The sequence below is a fragment of the Phalacrocorax carbo genome, chromosome Z (assembly GCF_963921805.1).
Source record: "Phalacrocorax carbo chromosome Z, bPhaCar2.1, whole genome shotgun sequence".
Lineage (NCBI taxonomy): Eukaryota > Metazoa > Chordata > Aves > Suliformes > Phalacrocoracidae > Phalacrocorax > Phalacrocorax carbo.
In genome coordinates this window covers 65,511,467-65,535,887 of record NC_087548.1, presented here as the reverse complement: position 1 = coordinate 65,535,887, position 24,421 = coordinate 65,511,467, and the positions used below count along the sequence as shown (strand labels likewise).

The 24,421-nt window shown below is 39.4% G+C and overlaps 1 protein-coding gene across 4 annotated transcripts in view; it reads left to right on the top strand.

Moving 5' to 3' along the window:
• SNCAIP (synuclein alpha interacting protein) overlaps window positions 1–23,191 on the top strand; it is a 103,777-nt gene extending 80,586 nt beyond the window's left edge. For 3 of the 4 annotated variants that reach the window (XM_064438158.1, XM_064438157.1, XM_064438159.1), the window contains exons 7-12: window positions 1,297–1,422; window positions 5,200–5,369; window positions 12,991–13,083; window positions 15,559–16,621; window positions 18,370–18,440; window positions 22,627–23,191. In XM_064438158.1, the coding sequence (XP_064294228.1) occupies window positions 1,297–1,422; window positions 5,200–5,369; window positions 12,991–13,083; window positions 15,559–16,621; window positions 18,370–18,440; window positions 22,627–22,711 (1,608 nt within the window). In that variant the 3' untranslated portion in view covers window positions 22,712–23,191. The remainder of the gene's footprint in view (window positions 1–1,296; window positions 1,423–5,199; window positions 5,370–12,990; window positions 13,084–15,558; window positions 16,622–18,369; window positions 18,441–22,626) is intronic. The other variant, XM_064438160.1, reaches the window with a different exon arrangement.
• Window positions 23,192–24,421: the final 1,230 nt, after the last annotated feature.

The following is a 24,421-nucleotide window of genomic DNA, read 5'->3' as shown; positions in this document are numbered from 1 at the left end:
CTGTGTTACTTTTATACAAAAAAGAGTTTTACACCCAAAGTTCCTGGCTAGAATTTCCTTTCCTTATATTTATTCTGTCTCTTTCCTACCTGATTACTGCTCAGAGTCCTAGACATGCTTTCAGTACTGTTTTATTTAGGAACACTTCACTCTTACAGACCCACGTATCTAACTGTGGGTAATTATGTACTTACATATCACTGAAACTACTGAAGTGGTGCAGGTTAAGTCTGTGCATTGGTGTTTGCTTCACCAACACTAGAATCTATGAAACCCTTTTGAACTAGAGCTCCTAGCCACTATAACACGATAGATATCAGTGGAAGATAATAAAAAATACATGTTTAAATAAAAAAAGCTTTAAGCCAGAAAGTAATTTATTCATTTCAGATATTCAGATGCAAAAACTGGGAGTACAGCTGTAGTCACCTATCTAATGGACCTGGCTTTTTATGTAATCTGTAGAAGTATTCTAGATTTCCGTTATGTATCGGATTCAGCAGGGCACAATGAAATTTAATCTGCAGAGACATGGGAGGGTCCTAGATTTTTCCAAATAAACCTGCTGGGGAAAATAAGCTTAGTGCACATATATAAACACTCCATTGTTAGAAGAGAATGCCCATATAAATGTGTATTATACACACTAAAAGCAATGCTAAAAAGAATTAAGTTGGCACCTCAGTTTTGGCTTCCAGACTCACTTGCAAATTTTGTGGTCCAAGCCTCCCTATCCTTCCCAACATGCAGGCACATACAAATGGTCCATTAGTCAATACACTGAGAGCTCAGGGTCGAGGGATATACTAGTTTTAATTGTGTTGTATTTCCTCATGCACAACAGCGCAGAGTGGGGGCATGATGATAATCTGAAGAATCTAACTGCTCAGCTCTGTGATCTGTGCATACTCCTGTTTTAACTTTCCAGAGGGACCTAAGTAGTTTCAGCAAATTTCACAATCTGATTTTCAGATTGACACACGGGCTGTTCTGCCTCAGATCTCCTCCCCAACATGCATGCTTTTGAATGTACAGTTTCTCAGAATGTGTTACAGAACTCATATTTTTCCTGTTACGTATTTTTATAAAACAAATTAAGTATTTCAGCTTATTTCCTTAAAAAAAAAACCAAAAAACAAAAACGTGATACACTTAAGTCCTACAAAGTTAAGAGGCACTGAAAACAAGGAATTATTGGGCAGTGTCAGTAATGGATGACAGTATCAGTTTCCTCTAGTACATTCAGCGTTTCATGATTTCTTATCTTTTGCATCATCTCTTTCCCCCTCCTCCTAGGAGAAAATCCTTCTGTGGCTTCTTCAGTTTATGCAAGAACAAGGGATTTCGCTGGATGAAGTTGACCAGGATGGAAATACCGCTGTTCATATAGCTGCTCAACATGGCTATCTAGGATGCATACAGGTAGAGTGATAGCTGTATCATAAACCTCTTTACATCAAATTTGATTGACATCAACCATTAAAATTATTATAGGGGATTTTACAAGTGGGAATAATTATTGATACATTAAAATATACTGGAAAGAAGAACTTTAAACCAGTAGAACTCAGACTGAAATACTGGAAAGCTCTCGTTTTTTGCATTCTATTCTCAATTATGCTATCGTTAGCCTAAATTAACTGTTGTATTGCAAGAAGAAAGCATGATTATATTGTTTATACATACGCAGCTAATGTGTATGTTTTTATGTTACAAAAGGGCAGCCAGTGTAGATATGCATACTCTTCTTACTGTTCTGATATGTTCCTTCTGTTTCTTTTTCCAATGAATAGTTGTAGCTCTCTGGCTTAGGGGAAGTCTAACAGATAAATTTCTTCTGTGTTGAAGGGTTTCCAGATTTGTAATCTTTAAATGTATCTATGCTAAACAGTGCAGCATGATGGTGTTTTGTAACTAATTCTCAATTAATCAGCTTGACCACTAAAAGCAATATAGTTCTGTTGTGTAGAGCTGCTGAAAAGGTAATTTATCCTGCTGAGAAGGCTTACACAGCTACAGTACTTTTGGGAGCCAGATCTGAATAAACCAGCTTGGGTACCTCTGTACGGTACCAGTGTTCAGTGCAGGCACACCAAAAAAACTGTAGGGTTGAACCAGATGGCTAGGTGAAGTTTCTCAACTTCGTGTTGAAATGCAGATGTACCCTCTGTCCATCAAAGTTACTAGAAGCATCAGTCACCGGAGTACATATCAGTATTTGGTGTTGTCATCACTTTGAGTGAAAACTTTGGAGAATAATAATAAAATTATTCCAGGAGATTGCAGAAAGGTATTTGAGAAACAAATTAGTCATTGGAGAAGAGTAGATAAAAGAATAAATAGCCACATGGCAGAAACGCAAGAAATAGAAATCAAAGTGATCAAGTCAAGTAGGGGAGGAAAACATGTCTAAGGAGTAGTACTTCTCAGAATGTAAGGACTCATATGTATCACTAAACATGTTAATCCTGTTACCACACATGAACTGATCCATAGCACCTGTTAGGCCACTGCAAATACAAGGTTTGTATTAGTTCAACCCTAAAAGAAATATAGCTAGTCAATTCTCATTAGCTAACCACCTCAGAAAGCTAAATGTATTTGTGCGCACTGTTATGTTGAATCTGCAGATGCAGAGCTGCTTATTGTTATTATAGCAGTCTATTTATATATCTGGACACGGAGAAGACAACTCCATAAAAGCCAATCTGAGAGTCTCACACAATACAAAAAGAAAAACAGGTGACAGTTAAGCTGAGACTGGAAAAGAACACAGTCAAATAGATTTGGAGGACATGACCATCTCTGTATTTTCTCATTGATGGGACATGTCTTTTAAAGATGTCATGAACGGACACTGTACAAACTCATAGAAGAATAAAATAAACAAATCATCACATCTTTGCTAAATCAAGTGTTTTCATTATTGTATTGTAGACAATTGCTATGATCAGTTGGAAAAATGTTGATAGAGTAAATGTTCATGATTTACTAGTGGGGAGCACTGTTGTGGTAGGGTGTGAGCTTAGGGTTGCTAACTCAACTGTCACATCAAGTTGTACAATGCATTTGAAGGAGAAATGAGAGTAGGTAGTTTTGGATGGAGTGGTGACATCTGCAGGCTTTTTTCATGGATAAAACTAAATCAAAATGAGAGTAGTCCTGCTTTCCCTGCAAAGAATGAAACTTTATAAATAGCTTAGAATTGTCAAGATTATTTAATTGTAGATAATACACAAATCAGCAAGTTTTTTGTGTTGAAATGAGAAATAAATCACGAAAATATCTAATGACACCAAAAATATACAATGTTAGTAATGTCACCTCACTAACACCTCACAGTCATATGTGAGGTTGATGTTTTGTTGTGCTGTGAAACAAAATAAGCCATCTGCCCAGTGACCTTATAGTCTAATTTAAAACAATGTACAGTGAACTATCTAGTAAAAAGAAGGAAGTGATAAAGGATGCAGGGAGATTATAAGAGGCAGTACAAAAGATGGAGGGTCACAATTGTCAGTGATTCCCCAGCCCTCTCATTCACTGTGGTTATAGGCAGGTGAGACTCCTGTCATGTTCCAAACTACAAGATTCCTTTCTGCAGGGTCATGACTCTCCCTTCTTGATTTTCTGTATTGGCAAATTATACCAAATTTACTGACAGGAGATGCAGTGCAAGACTGTTCATAAGTTTTCTTTCTATATAGATTTAGCAGACCAGACAGCAGATGTAGAGATCTCTGTGCCTGCTCTTCTGAGCCACTCCAGTCCTCAGTGGCTTAGCAGCTCTGCTTGGATAAGTCAGCCAAGAGCTCAGCCATGCAGTTCCTCTTCTGTGGGTGTATGTATAATGTTGATGATGCTGTAGTTTTTTAATGCATTATGGTTTTGTTCAGAATTTTTTCCAAAGTGCCATGAGCAATGTGTCTCTGAACATTGCTGAGAACATTTAGGTCCTATTCTAGGCTCTCCAGTAAAGGCAATAGTGCATAACACTGATTATCACAAACAGATCAGAAAGAGTGAAGGTTTGGTCTTAATTCTTACTTCAGTTATTGGATGTCTTGAGGTCAGCCTGACAGAACTTCTCTTGCCCTTACAATGCTCTGGATTCAAGTCCCAGAGGTAACTCAGATGTCATGCTCACAACCTGGACAGTTGTCCAGCAGCAAGCTTTGGTTCTCTGCTACTGCCGTAAGACAGGGGTGTACATCAGAGTATGAGACATTTATTTTTTTTTATAGAGTAAAAGCTGACACCTATTGAGTATCGCTTTAAAAGAAAAGAGGGGGTAACCATGCAAGTGCAAAGCAATGAGACTTCTTTCAGCATTAGGGGAAAAAAAAAAAAAAAACAAAACCCACAAAGCCAAAAAACCCCACCTAGATTGAAAAAGTCACGGTACAAATTTCTTTCTGCAAAATAAATTTGTGTCTCTGACCTAAAGGAGTTGTTGGAAGGTATCTCCATACCTTTCATATCCAGACATCACTTGGCTAAGAAATCAGAACATTGAGACTGCTGCGTTGAGTGTTTTAAACTCAGGGATTCTGCTGTGGTGGGAAATTGAGAGCTAAACCACAAAAGGAGTCAGCAACTATTGTAGCAAAGTCATTCCTAAAATGAGATTCTAAGAGGGTGTTGCAATGCCTTGCAGTGCAGAGATCCCAAGAACAGCAGATACCAGACCTGGTAAGCCGTTACAACTCATCGCCACCCTATATAAACTGGCTACCAATGTGTTCGTGCATAGACAGTTGCATCTGCAAAAGTTCATTACAGTTGTTCAATAGGTGCCTAAATGTAAGTACTGCAAGTTTTCATGTAGTGGTCCCACTCACTGTATGAATGCAACAAGTCATGCTGATCTGTACAAACAAATGAACAGAAAACAAACTAATTGAGTAGAACTGCAAAGGAGAAGGAAAGAATATAGTCTTTTTATAGTTCTTCTGAACGACAGCTCGCTCTTCTGTGTTATCCTTGCACCTGAGTGATAGATTCTAGTTGTATGTGTTTTGAGTTCAAGCTGCATACGGACTTGCCAGTGACTGATTTTTAAAAATGATTGGCTTATACCAACATTTTCAAACACTTTGTTCAGGAGTGCTTTGTGTCCAGCCGTTCTTGTGGTTGACCAGAAGTGGCAGCAGAGACTTAGACTTACAAGTGTCAATGCTTCCTTTTGTGTTTTTACAGACATTGGTTGAATATGGAGCAAATGTCACCATGCAAAACCACGCGGGAGAGAAACCCTCACAAAGTGCTGAGCGACATGGGCACACCATGTGTTCCCGCTACTTAGTGGTTGTGGAGACATGTATGTCATTGGCCTCTCAGGTTGTCAAGCTAACTAAGCAGCTGAAGGAGTAAGTGTTTCATTATTAGAAGAGGGATAATTTTTAAAAAAATACCCTACTTTGTCTTCAGTTTATTAGCAGTGTCTGTTTTCTGCTTCTGACATATAATATTTTCAAGTCATATTTCTGCCTTATTTCTCCACTCTTTCCTGCTCTCAAGCATTTGCCCCTTCATCTTTAGCAGCTCAGTTTTTCAGCTGTTCTCTTTGTGGTAGTTTGCTGTGAACATAGATGAAGGGATTGGGAGTGGAAAAGGGTATGTAGGAAGCAATCTGGCCCCTTCTCCCTTTGCATACATTGGGATCACATCATTGCTTGTCGTAACTTCTGTTTGCATAGCATCCTTTTATATACTGTGAGTGGCTCTTCCCAGTTACAGTGCTGGGTGTTGATGTTGGGAGGACTAATGGAAATAGTAGCTGGAGGGATTTTTTGGGGCTTGGAAGATCACCAAAGCCCACAGTGGCTACTCAGGAAATAGGTTCTGGTTTTAGTTCATAGAACCTGGTTTTAATGTTTTAGTATGTTTTTAATAAGCATTCTGTAAAGAGCCTGTTATTTTGAAACAAAAATTTATGCAATTGCTTGCTTTTATTGTAGGTGTAGTTACTGTGACTTAGCGTGTCAATAAGTTCGTAAGACTCTCTGAAACCACCAGCACTGGCCTAATATTGTCCCATCTTAGATACATGGTCAAGAGCTTGTGAGCTACCACAAGCTACGAAAATGGCTTCTGACAATCCCATGTTTAGAGGACACCATATCACTTTATGCAAGCAGCATGTGGGTAATTGTACTGGTATAAATTACAAGTCTGTCTTAGCAGAGGAGCTGCAGGGATGGCCTCTCTGAGAACAGGTGAGGGGCTGCCCTTTGCTATACACAACTGGTTCCAGCCAGCTCTGCAACAGACCCACTGCAAGACAGAGCTAAGCCCATGAACCAAATAGGTGGCACCTCTGTGAAAACATATTTGAGAAAGGGCAGAAAATGCCAGAGAGGAGGAGAGAACAGAAGAGTGACAGACAGAAGGAACAGCAAGGTCAGAGGAGGTGCATCATGGTGGAGCAGGCACACCCCCAAAGAGAATGTGGCCCATGGAGAACCCATGCTAGAACAGGTATGCCACTTGAAGGGACTGCAGCCCATGGATAAGCACACACCAGAGCAGAATGCACAGCAGCCTGTAAAAGACCCACACCAGAGCACAGGAAAAAGTGAGAAGGAAGGAGCAGCAGAGAGAAACTGCTACACACGAACCCTGAGCTGTGCTGCTTGTTGCCTCACTCAGAAAGACTGGGTATAACCTGCAGCAATGACAGAAGGGGAAGACAGGTGTCTGGAGGGAAGCCTGAGAATGGGGGGAGAAGAGAGGCTTGGAGTGCAGATGAACCTGGGAGTGAAGTTGAGCCTGGAAAAGGGGAAGATAGGTGTTTTAAATGTCTGCCCTTTTTTGTTTCCCAATACCCCAATCAATAATGGCAATGAATTAAGTTAAATTTCCCAAGTTGAGTCTCTGTTGACCATGTCAGTAATTGGTAAGTGACTCCCAAGTGATCTTGACCAATGAGCTTTTTTGCCTCTGTTCATCCTATTTTCTGCCCCCGTCCCACTGAGGGATAGGGAGAGCAAGAGACTGGCTGTGTGGGCTGGGCTGCCAGCTGGGGCCAACCCACTACAGTGACAGAAAATTTTAGTTTCAAACTGGATGTCTTGAAAATACGGGTAAAAATTATCTGTATTGTTAATTCAACCTTTTGGTATAATCAGGTATCTATTTTGTACTGTTTTTACAGCAAAAGGAGTGTGTAGTAGCAGTCCTCTCTGTCCCTGCAGAACACCTTCCTGCATCTGAAGTATGCTTTTTATGTTTGTACCTCTAAGTTTTATATTATAAAGGCATTTTATCTTTGTTATATCTTCACTCTTCTTTTACATTTATACTTTCATAAATGCAAACAGTGAATTAAGGATTATTATAATTTTCAGTTTTCATCATTTACAGTCTGACATTGTTCACTGGACATTTCAAAGTACCAAGTGTTTTGTAGTTAGTTCATTTGCTGAGAAAAACTAAAATAAATAGATCAGCTGATATAAAGGAAAAAAAACAGAACAGAGGGTATTTCCTGAGTAGCCTGCATTAGCACCTGACTCATCTCAATATATAATGAATTTTTTTTCCCCATAACTCAGCAGAAAAAAAAAGCGCATGCACGAGGAAGTAGAAATGGCAGCTACAGATTCTCCATGTTTCAGTTCTCTTCAGTGCTCACCCAGTACTTGATACAACTATTACCACTCGTATGGAAAAGAAAGACTTGTTATGTCAGTCAGCAGGCTGTTTATCCCCATAGAAGTAGTCTAGTTCTGACTTTCCTGACAAAAGCATTAACCCTTTTCCAAGTCTCTCTCCTCGCACTCACCCACCCACCCCTCCCCCACCACCTCACAGACTGCATGCATAGGAAGTCATTTAAATGATTCTTATCTGGCTTCTGATGGTTCCTTTGCTTGCCTCAGTTGGAGTTAAATCTGCTTCCCTCAGCAGCCTATCTTTTCTGCCTTCAGATTTACCTCCAGTAAGTGCAGCAGCAGCCTTTTCTTCCTCTTCTTCGAAGAGTTGTGAGTATCCTGTGCAACTCTGTTGCAGTTTACTGAGGCAGTGAAATATTCTGCTTGAAAGGACAGCTTCTGCATGGTTATTTGGGCTGCAGGCCTCAGGCCGTGAGTGGCTCTGATTAGAAGCAATGGGCCATGTTCAGAGGCCCATGCTCAGGAGCGAAAGGGGACGATGGAGGAAGACTCTTGCTCTGTTTTGCAGCCCCGTCCTGCATAAAAATGCAAGGACAGTATGAAGTACATGCCTGGGGTAGCTTCTCAAGGGGCCTTACTTCTAGCATAGCGAGAGAATTCATTGGCTACAGCACCTCTGAAGATCCTGAAAGCATCAGATGACAACAGATGGACGTCCAGTTTACAGTCTAAGTCACTTCAAACTGCTCCAAGGAATAGCTCCAACTTGGGCAGCTGTGCTGGCTTTCCTGTTTTTTCTCCACCTACTTCTACTGGTGTTAATGGACATTGTTCTAGAGGCAGAGGAGTTATGATTGTATCATGATGGATTACTTCAATGATTAATATCAACACAGAAAGCCCTTATGTGCTTCCCAGTCTTGCTGCTGTAAACATGAGCTGATGATGCAATCTTCTTTTGTTTTGGGTGCCTTATTAGCCAGGGGTAAAAGCCTCCCTCTGATAACACTGTATGTCCCCAACCACAGGAAGACTGGAATGGTTGATATTGTGAAAGAACAGCAGCACAGAAACTGTCTTAGACCAGCACCTAGCAAGATCTACTTTCAAAGGTCCTAAACCAAAGAGGAAGTACCATCTTTCATTCTCTTTTTAAGAGCTCTTCCAGTCATCAAAGCAACACAGAGCATTTCTAGAGGGGAGTTATCTCAATCCATCACACTCTTTGGAGCCATTCCTGAAAAAAAGGCACAAAACCAAAAAATAAAATAACATTTTGCCAGTGTTTTCACATCTTTCAGCAATTTGATCCAAAGCAGCTCAGATGGGCAATACAGAGGAGTATAGCAAAACCTTTTGAGTCTAAGTCTCCATTTAGAGGGAAAAGCGTTTATATTAGAAAGAAGGAAATAAGTGGTAACTACAAATGTTCCATCGAATCTTCATGAGTGGATTAACTGAGACTTTTCCCCAAAAGAGGAAGGGAACCGAACAATTCTTTCCATAGGTAAAAAGGGAAGTGGCCCACAAAACCAGCTGTTACCGGTTTCAAAATGAAAGCTTTGGTTTGCATCTCTTGCTAATTGTAGAAGTTTGGTCAGTCCAGTAGGACTTTCTGAACTAAAACTGCTTAGGACAGTCACAAAAGTTTCTCACAGAGTCTGTACAAAATGTTGGCTTTCATTTTACTTCCAGAGGTCTCCATAGGTCTTGCAATCTCAGTTATTACCTCACTGATTTCATCTGTCTAAAAAAACTTTAGTTGCCAGTGTAGAAAATTCCTGCCTGCACAAATACATGGTTTCTAGCACTGTTGACATAAGCTGTAATGACTTGCATTGTTTGGGCTTTCCTGGCCTGAAGAGACCAAGTCAGAACTAAAGACAAAACTAATGCTTCCCTAGACTTCTTTTACAATGCTGCTGGATGACAGACCATTCTACCTGCATTCCCAAAGGGTTGCACTGTCTGACGTTTATGGACCTGGATGTGCAAAGCAATTAATAAATGAGACACTTGTTGGTCTTTTTGATACACTACCAAGCCAAAATTTCTGGCAAGGCAAAAAATAAGGCAAACCATAAGGCAAAAGATGAGGATGAGAAAGTGGTTAAATATCCTCTGTTGCCACCACTTTTCTGTGTTCTGTGAACAAAATCCATTATTTTTCCTGAAACTTCATAGGAATAGATGTAAAAATAACTGGGAAAAAATATTGTAGTAGTATGGTAAGATGTGTGCAAGTTGCTGGTTTGTTTTGGTGGGGTTGTTTTGGTGGGTTTTTTTTTTGGTGGTTGTCAGTGTTATATGAAGGTGTAGTGAGAAACCCAGTATAAACTCTACAATGTTCCTCTCTTTTTTACTTAGTTAAGCTGTTTTATTTTCTGCTTTGTAGCATGGCCATTCTTGTTTTATTTGAAATAAACCAGAGAAGGCAACATACTATGAAAGAAACTTCAGTAGAGCCCATTGCCTGAGCCTGTTCCCTGTTCAGTTACCGAGCTCCCTGATTGCATTAGGAGGTAGCTGGGGTCCACAGTTGTCTACGCAGACACAGAAGGGTCCTTACATATTACTTACTGGGAACATTGTCTAATCTAAGATCCTCAGAAATTGGGCATTAAATATCATGAAGTAAGTAAACCCTCTTACCGTGCAGCGATCTTGTCTCCTAAATCAGTCTGGTTTTAATACTTAGCAACACTGCTATTCCAAGAAGCTGTGATCCCTTGTTTTCAATGTTATCGTAGATATATAGGTGTTTGTTATATATCATTAAGGATAGTGCTGGCAAGATGTCTGGATTTCTGTGAGCTATTTACTAACTAGTTAAACTGAAAATGGAGGAAAGTAATTCTTTTAGTACAATAAATTGTTGAAGTGGAATGAGAACATTAATTCAGCAGAAGGGGTGTCAGAGATTTCCATTAAAGCTAAAAGCATAAGAAGCTGTTAACTACATTATTTAGATATATGGAAATAGAATTGAAGGAAGCATAAAAGGCAAATAAAACAGATAAACTGCATCAAAATCTAATCTCAAATGAAAATTTCCCTGGCTTTTAAAAGAGGGTATCTGGGGAGTTATGATATAAGCCAATGTTGACAGATGGTAGGAGTAATTTTAAAATAGTCTAAGGAAGTGTGTAGGCAAGAGGAAGGAAGATGGAAAATTAAAGGAAGAAAGGATCTACATAAAGCATGGTTGTATTGTAAAATGTGATGGCAAGGCAGTATCTCAAGATCCCACTTTTATTTCTGTAGCACTTTCCAGATACACTCTGATATGTTAAAATGTTTGTTTTCTGCCAGCCCTGTAAGTACAACTCCTAGTCTAAAAAGTCATCTGGATTCTTTCTGGCTTTGACATTGCCAATTATAAAGACTGCATTTGGAACGCAGCAGACTCTTCTGGTGATGGCATGTGAGTTAGGAAAGACTCCAGCTCACTGGCGGAGAACTATATTAGTTCTGCATATCCAATAAGAATAACAGTACTAAAAACATATTACTTCTACAGCAACAGAAGCAGAGCCTGGGAGAACCAGGTAAAAAGTCATTTTCACATTGTCATTTGTTCAGGATCGTGGAATAAAACCAAATGTACCAATTGTATTCCAGGTGAAACATAGCATATGTATAGTAACAAAAAGATGTCTCTTGTTTTCTAGTAGTTCCCCAATAATTCTGTCTGTGCAGTGTTTAGAGGCAATGGAACTTACAGGTCACTAAACAAGATTGAATGTTATATGTGGCGGTCAACAAGTTAAAGGGGTGTTTTGATGTTGGAATGGAAAGTCTAAACTGGAAGGGAGCAGGGAGAGGGAGAAGACCTTTTTGTGGCAAATCGATCTATTCCTTCATTTTCACAGAACTACTTGAAGGTTTGCAGGTTACCTTTTTCACCTGATTCCTTCCTATGGAAATAAGTATGTGGCAGGACAACAGAGACTGTGATTACAGTTCTATGGTAAATGGAGTTTCTGGAATGGATGTCACTTTCATACTACTAGTGATTTATATCTTCTATTGCAATTTTTTAAACATTGGTCTCTAAAGTTATCTTACAAAGCAGTGTAGATCACAACATCACACTGAAGGAGTTAGACTGCAGTAGTGACAGCACTACTGAGTATAAAGTGGGTGCAGAGCACAGGCAGGATCTTTAGTAAGGTTGGGCAGCAAGCAGATGTGTTTTTCCCTACTTCCCTGAATACACACAGGTCATACTTAGCTCCATCCTACAGCTGAAGAAGATTGGACCAGGACTTCCTGTTGTCTGAAAAGCGGATTTGTCACCTGGTGTGCAATGATTCAATAATCACACACTCAGGAGAGACATTGCTGGTTTATTTCAGCGTTGCACAAGCCTGGGCGCTCAGTGGTTTTCAACAAATCAAACACACCGAAGCTGGCTACCTCGTTATATTTATACAATAAGTCCATACATATTCTACCTATCTAATACATATTCATTCTAATCTATATAGGTTGTGCAATGGCATTAAATCACTCCTCTTGGCTCCACTTCAGATTCCTCTGTGCATGCCTTCCTCTCTTCAAGGGTCTTGGTGGTCTTTACAGATGAAGTCCCCTAACCCTTTTTACCCATATATGGTCACGTGTTGCACAAGGACAACGTAAGGCTATTTTCTCTTGCCAACTTTCCATAATTTTCTTCTAAAAGGAATGCTTGTCCTTGATTAAATGGATAATCACTGATGGTCAAGATATCTTGTCCCTAAGCTTACGTTGAATACTAAAGGAGTCTAGATTCATGCTAATTAAACATATATAATACCTGTTCTTTCCAAGGAAAGGTTGTTCTCTTACATTCCCAGTGGGCAAAAGCTCCTTCCTGAGTTCATTTGCAGGTAGAAAAGGCGAGTGCAGTTGTCCGAGCTGTCATTTAGCTGAGTAAAAGCCATCCACCAGGTGTAGGAAGTGACTTTTTAATCTGTACCTGTCTTCTTTCTTTACACAAAGAAGGAAGAACCAAGTGGCCCTAAGTTTGTTCTGCCGTATCTTTGTTTCTGGACTATTATTTTCTGTGAGCCACTCAGTTCCAATGAACTGCTGCTTATGATCCCACACTTGTCCTTCTATGAAGTATAATAAAAAATCTCTAACAAGTAAGCGTCTCTCAGTTTGTCTTGTACAGTGATCACAAAATGTCCACAGGGATTCAGAGACAAGCTCAAAGTCTCTGTTTATGCTATTATTTATAATTTCTCTTTTATTTACTAGGTAAAGTATAGATGAAGAAGACTTCTCTTTTTAATACAAAGTTGAATGGGTACTATCAGTTCTCCTGTAGCTTTCTAATGCTGACAGTTTTACAATTCAAGGTAAACAGTCTTACACTTTCTTGCAGGCAGACAGTGGAACGTGTGACATTACAGAACCAACTTCAGCAGCTTTTAGAAGCCCAGCGGTCAGAGGGCAAGTCACTGCCCCTGTCCCCAAGGTAAGGTGACTGGAATTGTGCTTCAGCCTGGATTTGCACAGTTTCATGGTACATGGGTTATCAGAAGAAGCTGTGACCTGTCTAAATAGTAGATGTGTTCTCTAAAGTAAATGTGGTTTTTTACCCCATGGGCTTGAAGCTGAGTTTCTAGAATTTGATAGTGTAATGTATAAATATGGGATATTTTGAATATGAAATTAATAATTTCTGTTTCCCAACAGAGTGAAAATCAGATTTACAGTGAAATAGATATATTTTGCATTAGATGACTAGCAGAGGATCCTAGAAACCCCTAGAAAAGTTGTGAAGTTTGACCTTGTGGTGTTCTGCCATACATTACTGCCAGCAGTAATTCATAAAGCCAGTTACCGACAAAACCTGCTTTCAGATTGATAAGACTCCTTACACTCATTAAATCTTTTGCCTGCAGTAGCTTCTATAAAAAGTCAAAACTCCAGAAATTTTATGTATTGTTTACATATCCTATCAGAAGTCCCAGAAATATACGCAAATTGACTAACATTAAAGAGGAGGAAAGTAAAGGAAGAGGACTGGAGCTGGAGCTGGCAAACACCTCTCTCTGACTTCTGCAATAGACTTCCTGTGTGGTGCATGGAAGTCAAGCAAGCACCCTACTTCTCTTTGATAGCATTCTGAAAAAGACTTTCAACAAATTAAGTAATTCACGTGCAAATAGGACTCAGATTGTCATTATCTGCTAATTCATTTTCCTCTCGAAGTCATATACAGCACTTCTTGTTTCAGAGTTGTTAGGGGGCTACATATTTGTTGAAGTATAAAGGCAGCATAAAAGCTTGTGCAGAAGTCAGAGCTGTGGGTCATCAAGTGTGAACTTGTAGGAGCAGTGAGTGCTTTTTTCCCATTCTCAGAGAATCTCAAGTGCTCTTCTGGACAAGTGCTCCATGTCCCTGAAATTCATGTGTCAGCGTTTCAGTGACGTGCAAATGGTTACAGAACTGGATAACAAAGACATTGGGATTGGAGATGCAATTGTGTAAAGGAACTTCAGCAAGGAAAGGGCTGTAAACTCCAAACCCCTGCTGAAGTAGGAAACCACACTGGCAAGAGTTGTCTTGTCATTTTTTTTAGAATCATGGTCTTTGTCTTCCCTGTCTGCCAGTTAAACAGGAACAATGGGACCAAATGCTATCTTCCAGCAAATTTGATTTCTGTGATTTTTGCTGACTGGTCTTTCCAAGTGGGCTTGCATCTGAGTACTGATGAGCACCAGGACTGTTTAAGTGTCAGATAAGATCAGGTGACCATCATTCATTATTCCTGTAAAAGTGTAGGTTTCAACATCTTTTTTCTTAAGTGAGCAAGTCTGAAAATGATACTTCATTGTTTAAAATTTTATTTCATTGTTGGCTACTACTTTTCCTTCCAGCTAAAACTCTCTCGTGGATATTATCATCATCCAAGGAACCATTAGCAAATCTAAGAGAACCTATCCCTTTTACTAGGAATATGTGTGGCAGATACAAGCATATTCTTCAGTGTCTGTTTCAGTTTGCCACAGGAGAAGAAGTGAAAGAAGAATTGTAGATGATGTGGCTAGTATAGGCATGTGAATTTTGTACACTGTGAGAACTATGGACTCATCAGAGTAGAAGTGGCTTGCGAAAAAAGAAATGAAATTTATGAATTCACTGCCTCACACTAACCTTAATTTTGTCACCTTACCCTTGCTTAGAGGAAAAGTGGTTTAAAATCAGAACATGTAGTGTTATGAGCTCTGGCATATGTCATGGGGAAGGAAACGGTCTCTGTAATTTATGTTGCAAATCAGACTTATTGAGATTGCTGTTTCCTCGCTATATAACAGTTGGAGCTCTAAATTTCATTTATTATTCTAATAGTATTGAAATAAATTCCTGTCACCTTTCTGATGCTTTTCAATATTTCATATCTGAAAAGGTTCTGAGTGCAAATGCCCCTGCCTTTTTATGAGGTCTTATATGGCTATTATTAATACCAGATGAAGTTTAGATATATGAAATCATTGCTATGCAGAGAGCTGCTACTTTCACAGTATTTAGAATAAGCTACTTTTGTATTATGGTGTGACTTGGATAGTAGGCATTTAGCCTTGCAGGGTTTTTTTGCCTTTTAAAACATGTCAACTCCCACAAATAGGAAACAGTAGTTTCTCTAAAGTTTTCCTCAGAAAGTCATCTTTGGCATTGAAATAACCATTCTAAGTTTTGATTTTAAGGAGCTTTTTTTGTAAGAGAAAGTGAAGAGACTTAAATCCTAATTAGGAGTGGAAGCAGGATTACATCCTTCTCTATGTAATCTTCGCTGTGGCATCATAGTAATGAATTCCATGTGAGTAGCGATGAAGAAGATAAGTAACAATAAGCCGAGTCAGACACGTACACTGGAAATGGCCATTTCACATTTTATATGTGCATTAATTTGCCTGTGGTATTTCTTTCTCTTTTTTTCTTTAAGCTCACCATCATCTCCTGCTTCTGGCAAAGCCCAGTGGAAACCATCTGAAGCAGATGAATTGTCTCCACCAAAAAGTAAATTGAACACCCAAGATGGGATTCAGATTCTTGGCAGCTTGGGAACTTCTAGTCGCACTCGAGCCAAGATAAAAGATGAGGACTCAGATAAAATCTTGCGCCAGTTGTTGGGGAAGGAAATCTCTGAAAATGTCTGTATGCAGGAAAAGCTGACACTGGAATTTCAGGATGCTCATGCATCCTCCAAGAACGTGAAGAAGATTTTGCCAGAGAAAAGGGAGCTGAAGTTAGCCAGACTAAGGCAACTGATGCAGAGGTCACTCAGCGAGTCTGACACAGACTCAGCTAATTCTGAGGACCACAAGAATGCCCCTGTGAAAAGAACTGACAAACCAAGGCCTCAACCCATAGTGGAGAGTGTTGAGAGCACAGAGAGTTTGCACCTGATGATTAAGAAACACACTTCTGCAGCAGGACGCCGCTTCCCTTTTGGTATCAGGGTCTCTAAGTCTGTGGATGGCCACAGTCCCTCCCCTACTTCAGAGAGCAGCGATCCAGATAATGAAGCCCCGTATCAGTCTGGTACTGTACCTCAGAGCCAGTTTTGTGGAGACAGCTCTCCATCCAGCACCGACAGTGCCACTGCACAAAAGGTTGCTACCAGCCCTAAGAGTGCTCTCAAGTCTCCGTCTTCAAAACGCAGAACCTCCCAAAATTTGAAACTCCGAGTAACTTTTGAGGAGCCTGTGGTGCAGGTGGAGCTAGCAGAGTCAGAACTAAATGAGGAAAAGGATAAAGACAGGGGCAAAGGACTTGTGCGGGCTCCACCCAGCTCTGGGGAGCCAGTGGGGGACCAGCTGAAAAGGCCTTTTGGAACCTTTCGGTCCATAATGGAGACGCTGAGTGGCAACCAAAATAACAACAACAACTGTCAAACAGCAAACCTGATCAAAACCTCATCAACGCTGCCTTTTACCTCATTAGGAAGGAAGATGGCAGACAGCAAGGGAAATCCAGCAGCTCTCACAAAAGGAAGAAACAAGCCAGTGAGTGCACTGAAAGGAAGAAGGGCCTTTTTTTTTCTTTTCTTTTTTAAGTAATGAATAAGTTTGACAGCTTCTTCTTGCTGCTGTTACATAGCAAAAGGTTGCACACAAATACTTTACTATATTTGACCTGTAGAAAGCCCATCCACTGTTTTAATTTTGGAAAGCTTTTCCAAGGAGTGGCAGGTATTGCTGTGTCAGAGTTCGTACTCTTAGTGCACATGGTTCACATGTTCCGTGTTGAAAGCTTTCCACAAAGACATGATTCATCTGGAAATTATGTTTGATGTTTCTCTGAGTGAAAGGTTGTACAATGAGAATGCCACACTTGAATCCATGGGATTTCTGAGGAGTAAATAAGTGGATGACTATCCCTGTCCTCTTCTATAGCCAAGACTGATGAGGCAAACAGGATAATAAGTGGTAGAATATAAGGAGGAAAAATAGCAGAAATTGTGTTTCCTGCTTCTGTGGGAGGTACAGCCATGCCCTAGTTGTTGAAGCTGTCAGTACCCAGCCCTCTTTGCCCACCCTCTGGTCATAGCACAGTCTTCTCATGGCTGGTCTGTAGCGAAGTGTACTGGATCCACATCATCCCTTCTGGGCGGTCAAGAGGGTGCCCTTCCTGGGATTCCAACAGAAAGAGGGGTGTCTCCAGTTAGGAGGCTGGCTCGCTTGTTCGAAAGAAAGGAGAAGATACTTTGAACAAATGTATCTTCCAAGAGAAGGGAAGAGGTATTGAGTGAAAGAGACAGAGGTAGGAAATATGGTGAGCACAGTGTGTTTGTGGAGCAGAGAGGAGAAGTGTGAGCATCTGGAGATACAATAAAGAGTGAGTGAAAGGGAATGGTAGATGATTTAATCCTCTGTGAAAGACAGGGGGGAGGGAAGAGGTGGGTGGAAAGAAATGAGGCAAAAGAATAATTTCAAGATGAAAAAAAGAACATAAAGCAGCCCAAGAGGAGGGGGAATAGTGAATTATGTGCTGTAAAAAGTATGACAAGGTAATGGTAGAAAAACACAGGAAAATCTTAGGCATTGAAGAGGCAAAATGAGTATGGAAAAAAACCAGTGGAAATAGAGAACTGGGAAACAGTGAACAGCCCATGTTAGTGGGTACTGCTACAACAGTAGTGCTGTAGTAAACTGAAATGAAATGAAAATTCAAAGGACACCTAATAGCCTAACTTGAAGTGGGACTACATTTATTAGAGTTTACTCAGAATCACAGTATGAACTACTGATTTGAACCTTTAAAAACATGCACCATCTAGTTGAACAGCTGATTTAAGATAAAATATTTTCATAACACAATGGCATTTTTTTTCAAAAGAGTGATTCAGATTTTATAGTGACAGAGGAAAAAACAGTCTGTCTTCAAAGATGTTCTGATAGATTGCAACGTCATGAGCAGTTTTCATAGTTCATTAAGACATTTGAAGAGTTGGATGAGGTAATTCTAACAGTATTGACGCTTGCACTCTAAAACGCATGTTGTGTGTGAAAAGGCCATGCTTGCATGTCATTGTTGCCAACATCAAAATTGTGGAAAGAATACATTTTCATACCAACCAAAGGACCACAGTGCACATCTGAAAGAGGTAACAGATTCAGCCTTACTAACTCAAAAAGAAATCTGTTAAAATGTTATTGTGGTTATTTGACTGCATGTTCTGGTAGACTTGCATGTTACGTATGTAGTAAGCTCAGTGCATGTTTTTAACTGATATGATGTTGTACTTCTTTAGGGTCCTTACTTCAGCTACACCAGTCTTCCCTTTAGCACGCTGAATGAAGAACTTCTGTGTAACTATGCTTGGTATGTGCTTATGCATGGTGATGTTTAGCATCTCTGTTGCTTTGTTTTCTCAAACTGCATGTGTTTGCTAACATTATTCATAAGTGAAATATTGGAATTGATTGATGCACAAGAAGGGAAGTAGATGAACAGATGAACATCTAAATTCCTAGAAAAGCAGAAAATTATGATAGATTTCTGCTGATGTCACCATTGAACTGGCTACAGGATTTCAGTTCCAAGCAAGTATAGAAAGTATTCATACTCATAAATCCACCAGGGAGTATAGTGCACTTTGGCTGATTATTCAGCCTCTGTTGAATGAAAGTCAAGTACCAGATGAGAATGGAAATTAAATTTCCTCTCATGAGGAGAGCAAAAAGACCGCAGTTCATCTCTAATTGGAGAGTACAGAGAACATGAGGCAGAATGCTGTACTTTAAGTCTAGTGCTCTCCTATTTTTGCATATTTTTATTAACGCTCTGTCAGACCCTGAAGTTAAATCTGTTTTTTAAAAGTCTGATAACTTTGACTGCATTCAAAATCATTAATTTAGACATGTTCCATCAGGACTATTAAGGCAGATAGAGGCCAGTCCCTCAAAGTCCATAAAGACATTTTGGAAAAAACGTGTGACAAAATGTGTGTTCATAAGCAAACGCTTTGTAAAAATTACCTGTTGTTTTTATACAGCTTTAACACTCACAAATTCTTGTGATTATAATTTTTTTCTGTTACACTGAGTTGTAAATCCTTAATTAGGCCTGGAAATGATTGCTATTTGCACCAGAGTTATACATTTGAAGATACTTCTGGGAAAATTATAAATTAGTCATTCTGCAGTTTGGGAGCCTAAACTACTTTCAAGTTACTATTTTCTAAATGTGTAATAGGGTTTTTTTTGTTCACTTGTTTTCTAATGCCAGGACCTTCCCATACTTAAAAACTCAATTTCTGTAATGGAAGTCTTGTTCTGAAGTCTTTGGCACAATGGCTGTGAAACTAGAAACAGACTGTAAGGTTTCCAAGAGGCTTCATTCTCTCCTGAAAACAAAGAGGGAAATTCCAGTGCAGAAAACTGATTGCACAGCAGCAGTTTGAGGAAGCATCAGTGGGCAGCCTCCAGTCAAAACACCCAGCTGCCTGTCCAGACCGTGGAGTAATACAAAACCATTAATCTCATCCTTATGTTAGAGCCAGATGTAGCCAGTTGTTGTAATTCAGTGTTGCCTTGTGTAAATGCTCTTGTGTGAGAAGTCCCTGGCAGCATGGCATTTCCCCAGAAGCAGCAAGAGACAGGTACGGTCTAGCTGCCACTGCAGTGCTGCAGAGTCACCTGCTGGGAGGGTGGAGGTTGGGCCTCAACTCCTGGCTATCCGTCCAGGCCCTGCTGATCCAGGCACCGTGTCCTGAAGTTGCCCCCATGGCAGTGAGCACATGGAAAACCAGAGAGTAGGAAACAAGGAGCAGAGAGTACAAGGAGCACAGCGTGAGGAGGATGTTATTGTACCCACAGATTAGGACAGAAGTGGACAAATTGTGTGTCAGTCTGTGGCATGCGATTTCCAAAAATCATATAAGAAAGGAAGATATATTGTGCTTTTCAGAAATCAGAATGCAAACCTGAAGGCTCTCAGAGCTTCTAAGCCAGTCTTCGTGATGCCTTTTACTATGTGTTGTGATTTTTGAATGGCAAAATGGGTACCTGTTGTTAGTCCACTGCATGCTGTCCTGTAGGCTATCAAATTTAAAATATAGAAAAACATCACCATCACATGCGCTACAAGCCTACATGCACTACTGAACGCTGTCTGAATTTTACCTGCATGGTCTGGAGAGACGGTTTAATTACCATTTCAGAGCTATTTTGTAAAATAACCTTTCTGGAAAACAGCAGAGTCTTTGGTATTTTAAACCTTTGTATACTGTTATATTGGGGGTTTATAGTTCTGGACACAGTCCCAAACCCATTTTAACTCTAGACCCTTGTATAAGGGTTTTTATTAGCATCTTCTGAAAACTGAAGTCATTATGTAAAATCTCCCTTCAGTCAGATGACATTCCTGTCCACCAGTTTCCAGCTTCTGTTTATTTCTTTTGTTGTTTGTTTTTTTTTTTCATTCAAAATACCCAAGTACATCAAGACTTTGTAGTTTAACTTTTCAAATTGGTCACAGCTTAATAGTAGAGGATTGCATTAAATTTTCTAGTGTCCTTTTAAAAACTGATATGCCTTATTAAGGCCCTAGAGTAAATTTCAGATGTGCAGGATGGATTGGGCTATTTTCCCCCCTTTTGGAAGGATTGGCTAGTGTTTTGCATATTACAACTCTAGGCCAGTGCTTGTAGTTTTTTCAGTCTTACATGTGTGCCAATGAATGGTTCTTTCCCACACTTTAAATCATCTGAGATCTGCAGTACATTAAAGTAAGCTCTAACTCACCATATCAATGCAAAACCCTGTATTTGCTGCAGTTACCAACAGCAAAAAATTGTTTCATATGTCAGGGGTAATCAGCGGAATCTACGACCAAGTTTCTATCAGATAGTAAACTGGGCATGCTTCTAAAATAGTAAGTGGATCTAATCTAACAGATATCCCACTGCTAGACCTAGCGCTAGATAAATTACTACTTCAAACATGTACTCTAGAAAAAGGACGCTTATCTGTATGTATAATAAAATAGCTATGATTCAAACTAGCACAGTGTAAAATCAATATGAAAGTAATCTAGGCCTTGTCCCAGACACTTTGCAGTTGTTCTGTTGTGAGCTGTTACGATCATGCATCAGTGCCTGTTGCATGAGGGGATATTTAGTATTTCTGGGGTGACACAGGCACCAGAAGATACTAGAAATTTCATTAGTAATTAGTAATATTGGTAATAGCTCATTTCTATGTCTTTTGCTCTTGCTTTGGGTGTGTGGCAACAGTAATATAGATGAATGAAGGGGATTTAAAAGTAAAGTGATCCCTCACACAATCTTATTAGGACCCACAACTCTGGTCCCTGAGAACATCAGCTTCTGTTAAATCCTGAAGTAACCACAAGGTTATCTAAGCATCTGAAGTATCAGTCTCTTGGGATTATTTGGTTCTTTGTGGTGATTGTAGACTGGAATAAAGCTATTCTGGTTTACAGGAATCAGGCTCACAAATACATGAGTTTAAGGCAAACTTTTTATACACATACTCATGCCCTTTGCTCTGGGATTTTAACCTCCTGCTAGTTTCTGTCCTTTGCAGCAACAAACCAGCTAGTCATGTTTGTATTATAGGTGTTTTACTGTTCAGCAGTAATAACTAAAAATAAGCCTTTTAACCTGTTGGAAAGTTGCTGTGGGCTGAATGCTTAATCAAAAATCTTTCAGCTAGAAGGTTAATTGAAGGATACTGAGGCTTCAGAACAAGGACATATGAAAGGAAGTGAAGAAACTGAATGTTACAAATATTTAGTGTTCAATTTTTCTGCTTTAATTGGCAAGCTATCATTTGAGTCTCATATACAATAAATTTTATTTTTAAATTTAAATTTACCTAGTGTGGAAATGAAGAGGAACTGTAGACAAATTATCCTTATCTGTGTATCTAATAAAATCTTGAATTGAGATTTTACCTAAATTACAATGTTAAAAGAGATATAGGCCCCAAGTCAGAATTGCTGCTTGCTTTTTTTCCTGTTGCCTTTGCCACCATCTTCTGCTTAAGCAGACACAAGAAGTAAGTCTAATGAATCACCTTTCTGAAAGTGTTCTTTCCCTCTGATGATTATTAATGGGGACTGGATGATTCCCTTACAGGTAGAGTCAGAAACAAAGAGGATATGTCTAACGTTTGTTGTAGTGGATCTTTTCATTATGGTGATGAAAAGATCACCCTACAGGATGAGGAAATTTTGGACATTCTATCCATTATCACCAGAATGTTATCACAGTGCACTGCTTAATGCCATGACTTAAAAAGCTCCTCATCACTCCATTGGTTTCCAGTTTTGATTTCAGAATAGGCGCTGCAAGAAAGTCAGTAAGAATCCACACTATTAAACAGTAATTTGTGTAGTCACGTCTAGAGAAATAAGCTCAGCAAGAAAGATTAATTCAGAGTTCAGTACTTGCAAATGGAATAAAACAGGGTAAACAAACACAAAGCAAATCCCTCTATATTATTAGTGTTATCGTGAGTAATTTTCTTCTTTTTCTCTCCAGGCATGATGACATCAATAGGAAAAGCCGGAAATTGGACAGTCAAAAGAGTAATGAAGAGGCAGAACTGCAGGAATTCTTCCTCTAAACCACACCTCATGATGTCTCACTCTGAAGTACCTGAAATATATCCTTTTGAAACACTAATATGAGACATATCCCTCACCAGCAAAACAGCAGCTGTTAGGATGCCTTAATTTGTAGCAGTTAGACCATATACAAAACTTTTTTATGATATATGTGTATATGTAACTTGTTTGTAAGCTGTGCTGTGTAAAGGCATGGGTGAGCGAAAGTAACAATTTGAAAGTTGTTATGACACAGGCAACCTCCAAAATGTTTGTTGGGCCACAGAACACATTTTGTACTTTGTGTCTTGCATGGGTATATTGTCATATATCGTTATTTCCCTTTGTCAATGGCATATACTGTCAAAGTTTCAGACAAGACTCTGCCTGCTCAGCTCCTCAGTGAGACCAAGGCAAAAGCATTGATTTTTTTTGAGTATGTTTTGCCCATTGTTATTTCTATTTTTTGTAAAAAGGAAATAAAGACAGTGTTAATAGGACACACTGAGTGCAGATACTTCTCATACTTCACTGTTTCATCTTTTGAGCTTTAAGTGTTTTATTGGTCTTTTTGGTGTTCATTTGATAATGAGGCAATGTCCAGTACCAGGATTTCAGTTCAGTCAATCAGTTGAGTCAAGAATTGCTTTAATGTTTAGTGGTCCTTTTTCAGCTTTAAAATTTGTAGAAATAATTAGAAAGTATAAATGCAATTTTAAATTACCATTTATTGTTATTTGCCAAACACTGGCAATATACTCCTATCTGTTCAAATTACTGAGTAATCTTCTAAGACCTGCTTCATATTCTGTCAACACCCTCATGATCCTTTTATTGAATGTTCTTTGGACCTTTCAGAGGATATGCAATCTCTTACTGGATTCACTATGTTTCTGGTAAACTATGAGTACATTCTGCAGATGTTAATACTGCACAACGTCCAAGAGCAGACTTTTAGGCAATCTTTACTTGACACATTTATTTATATCAAATATGTATGTATATATTTGCTTTATTTTGATTACATTGATCTGTTTCCATTTGAAGACTGCTATGGTTTGATAAGAAATATCCCAATACATGTGGATTTATTTTACTGACTGTTCTAACAGAACATAAGGAAGTCATAGGAAGTTTGCCAAAGAAGTTTTGTATCATGAAGACAATCATAGGATCATAAAGGGGTTTGGGTTGGAAGGGGCCTTTAAAGGTCATCTAGTTCCAACCTCCCTGCAGTGGGCAGGGACATAAAATATGAGATTATGCAAGTTAAATTCCTGCAGTTGCAGAACTAGTAAGTAAATAACGTGGGCACTCAAGAGGACTTTGATTAAGTACAATGGAGTTGCTCTCTGTGCAGTTTCCCTTGCCTGTTTTTTGCTGTGTGCATCTTGACCATTGGGCTTCCTTTCTGGTCAGTGAGATGACAGAGGGACTTCCTGAATGTGAGTCATCCTACCTATTATAGATATCTCATTACAGGAGTACGAATCCCTTCCTACTTACCACAGGGGAAGCTGAGGTGGTAGAGCTTGTGGAAGAATTACTTAGTATTTGGATGCCTTTAATTAAGTGAGATAAATGTCTTTCTTTGGGTCACTCAGAGTGATGTCACATTTGTCCATACAGCCACCATGGACCAAGATGACTGAATGCTCGAGGCGCGCTGCGTATAGGCTTTGGATAAGCACAGAGTACTACTGGATAAAATTGAGCCAATTGAGAGATCA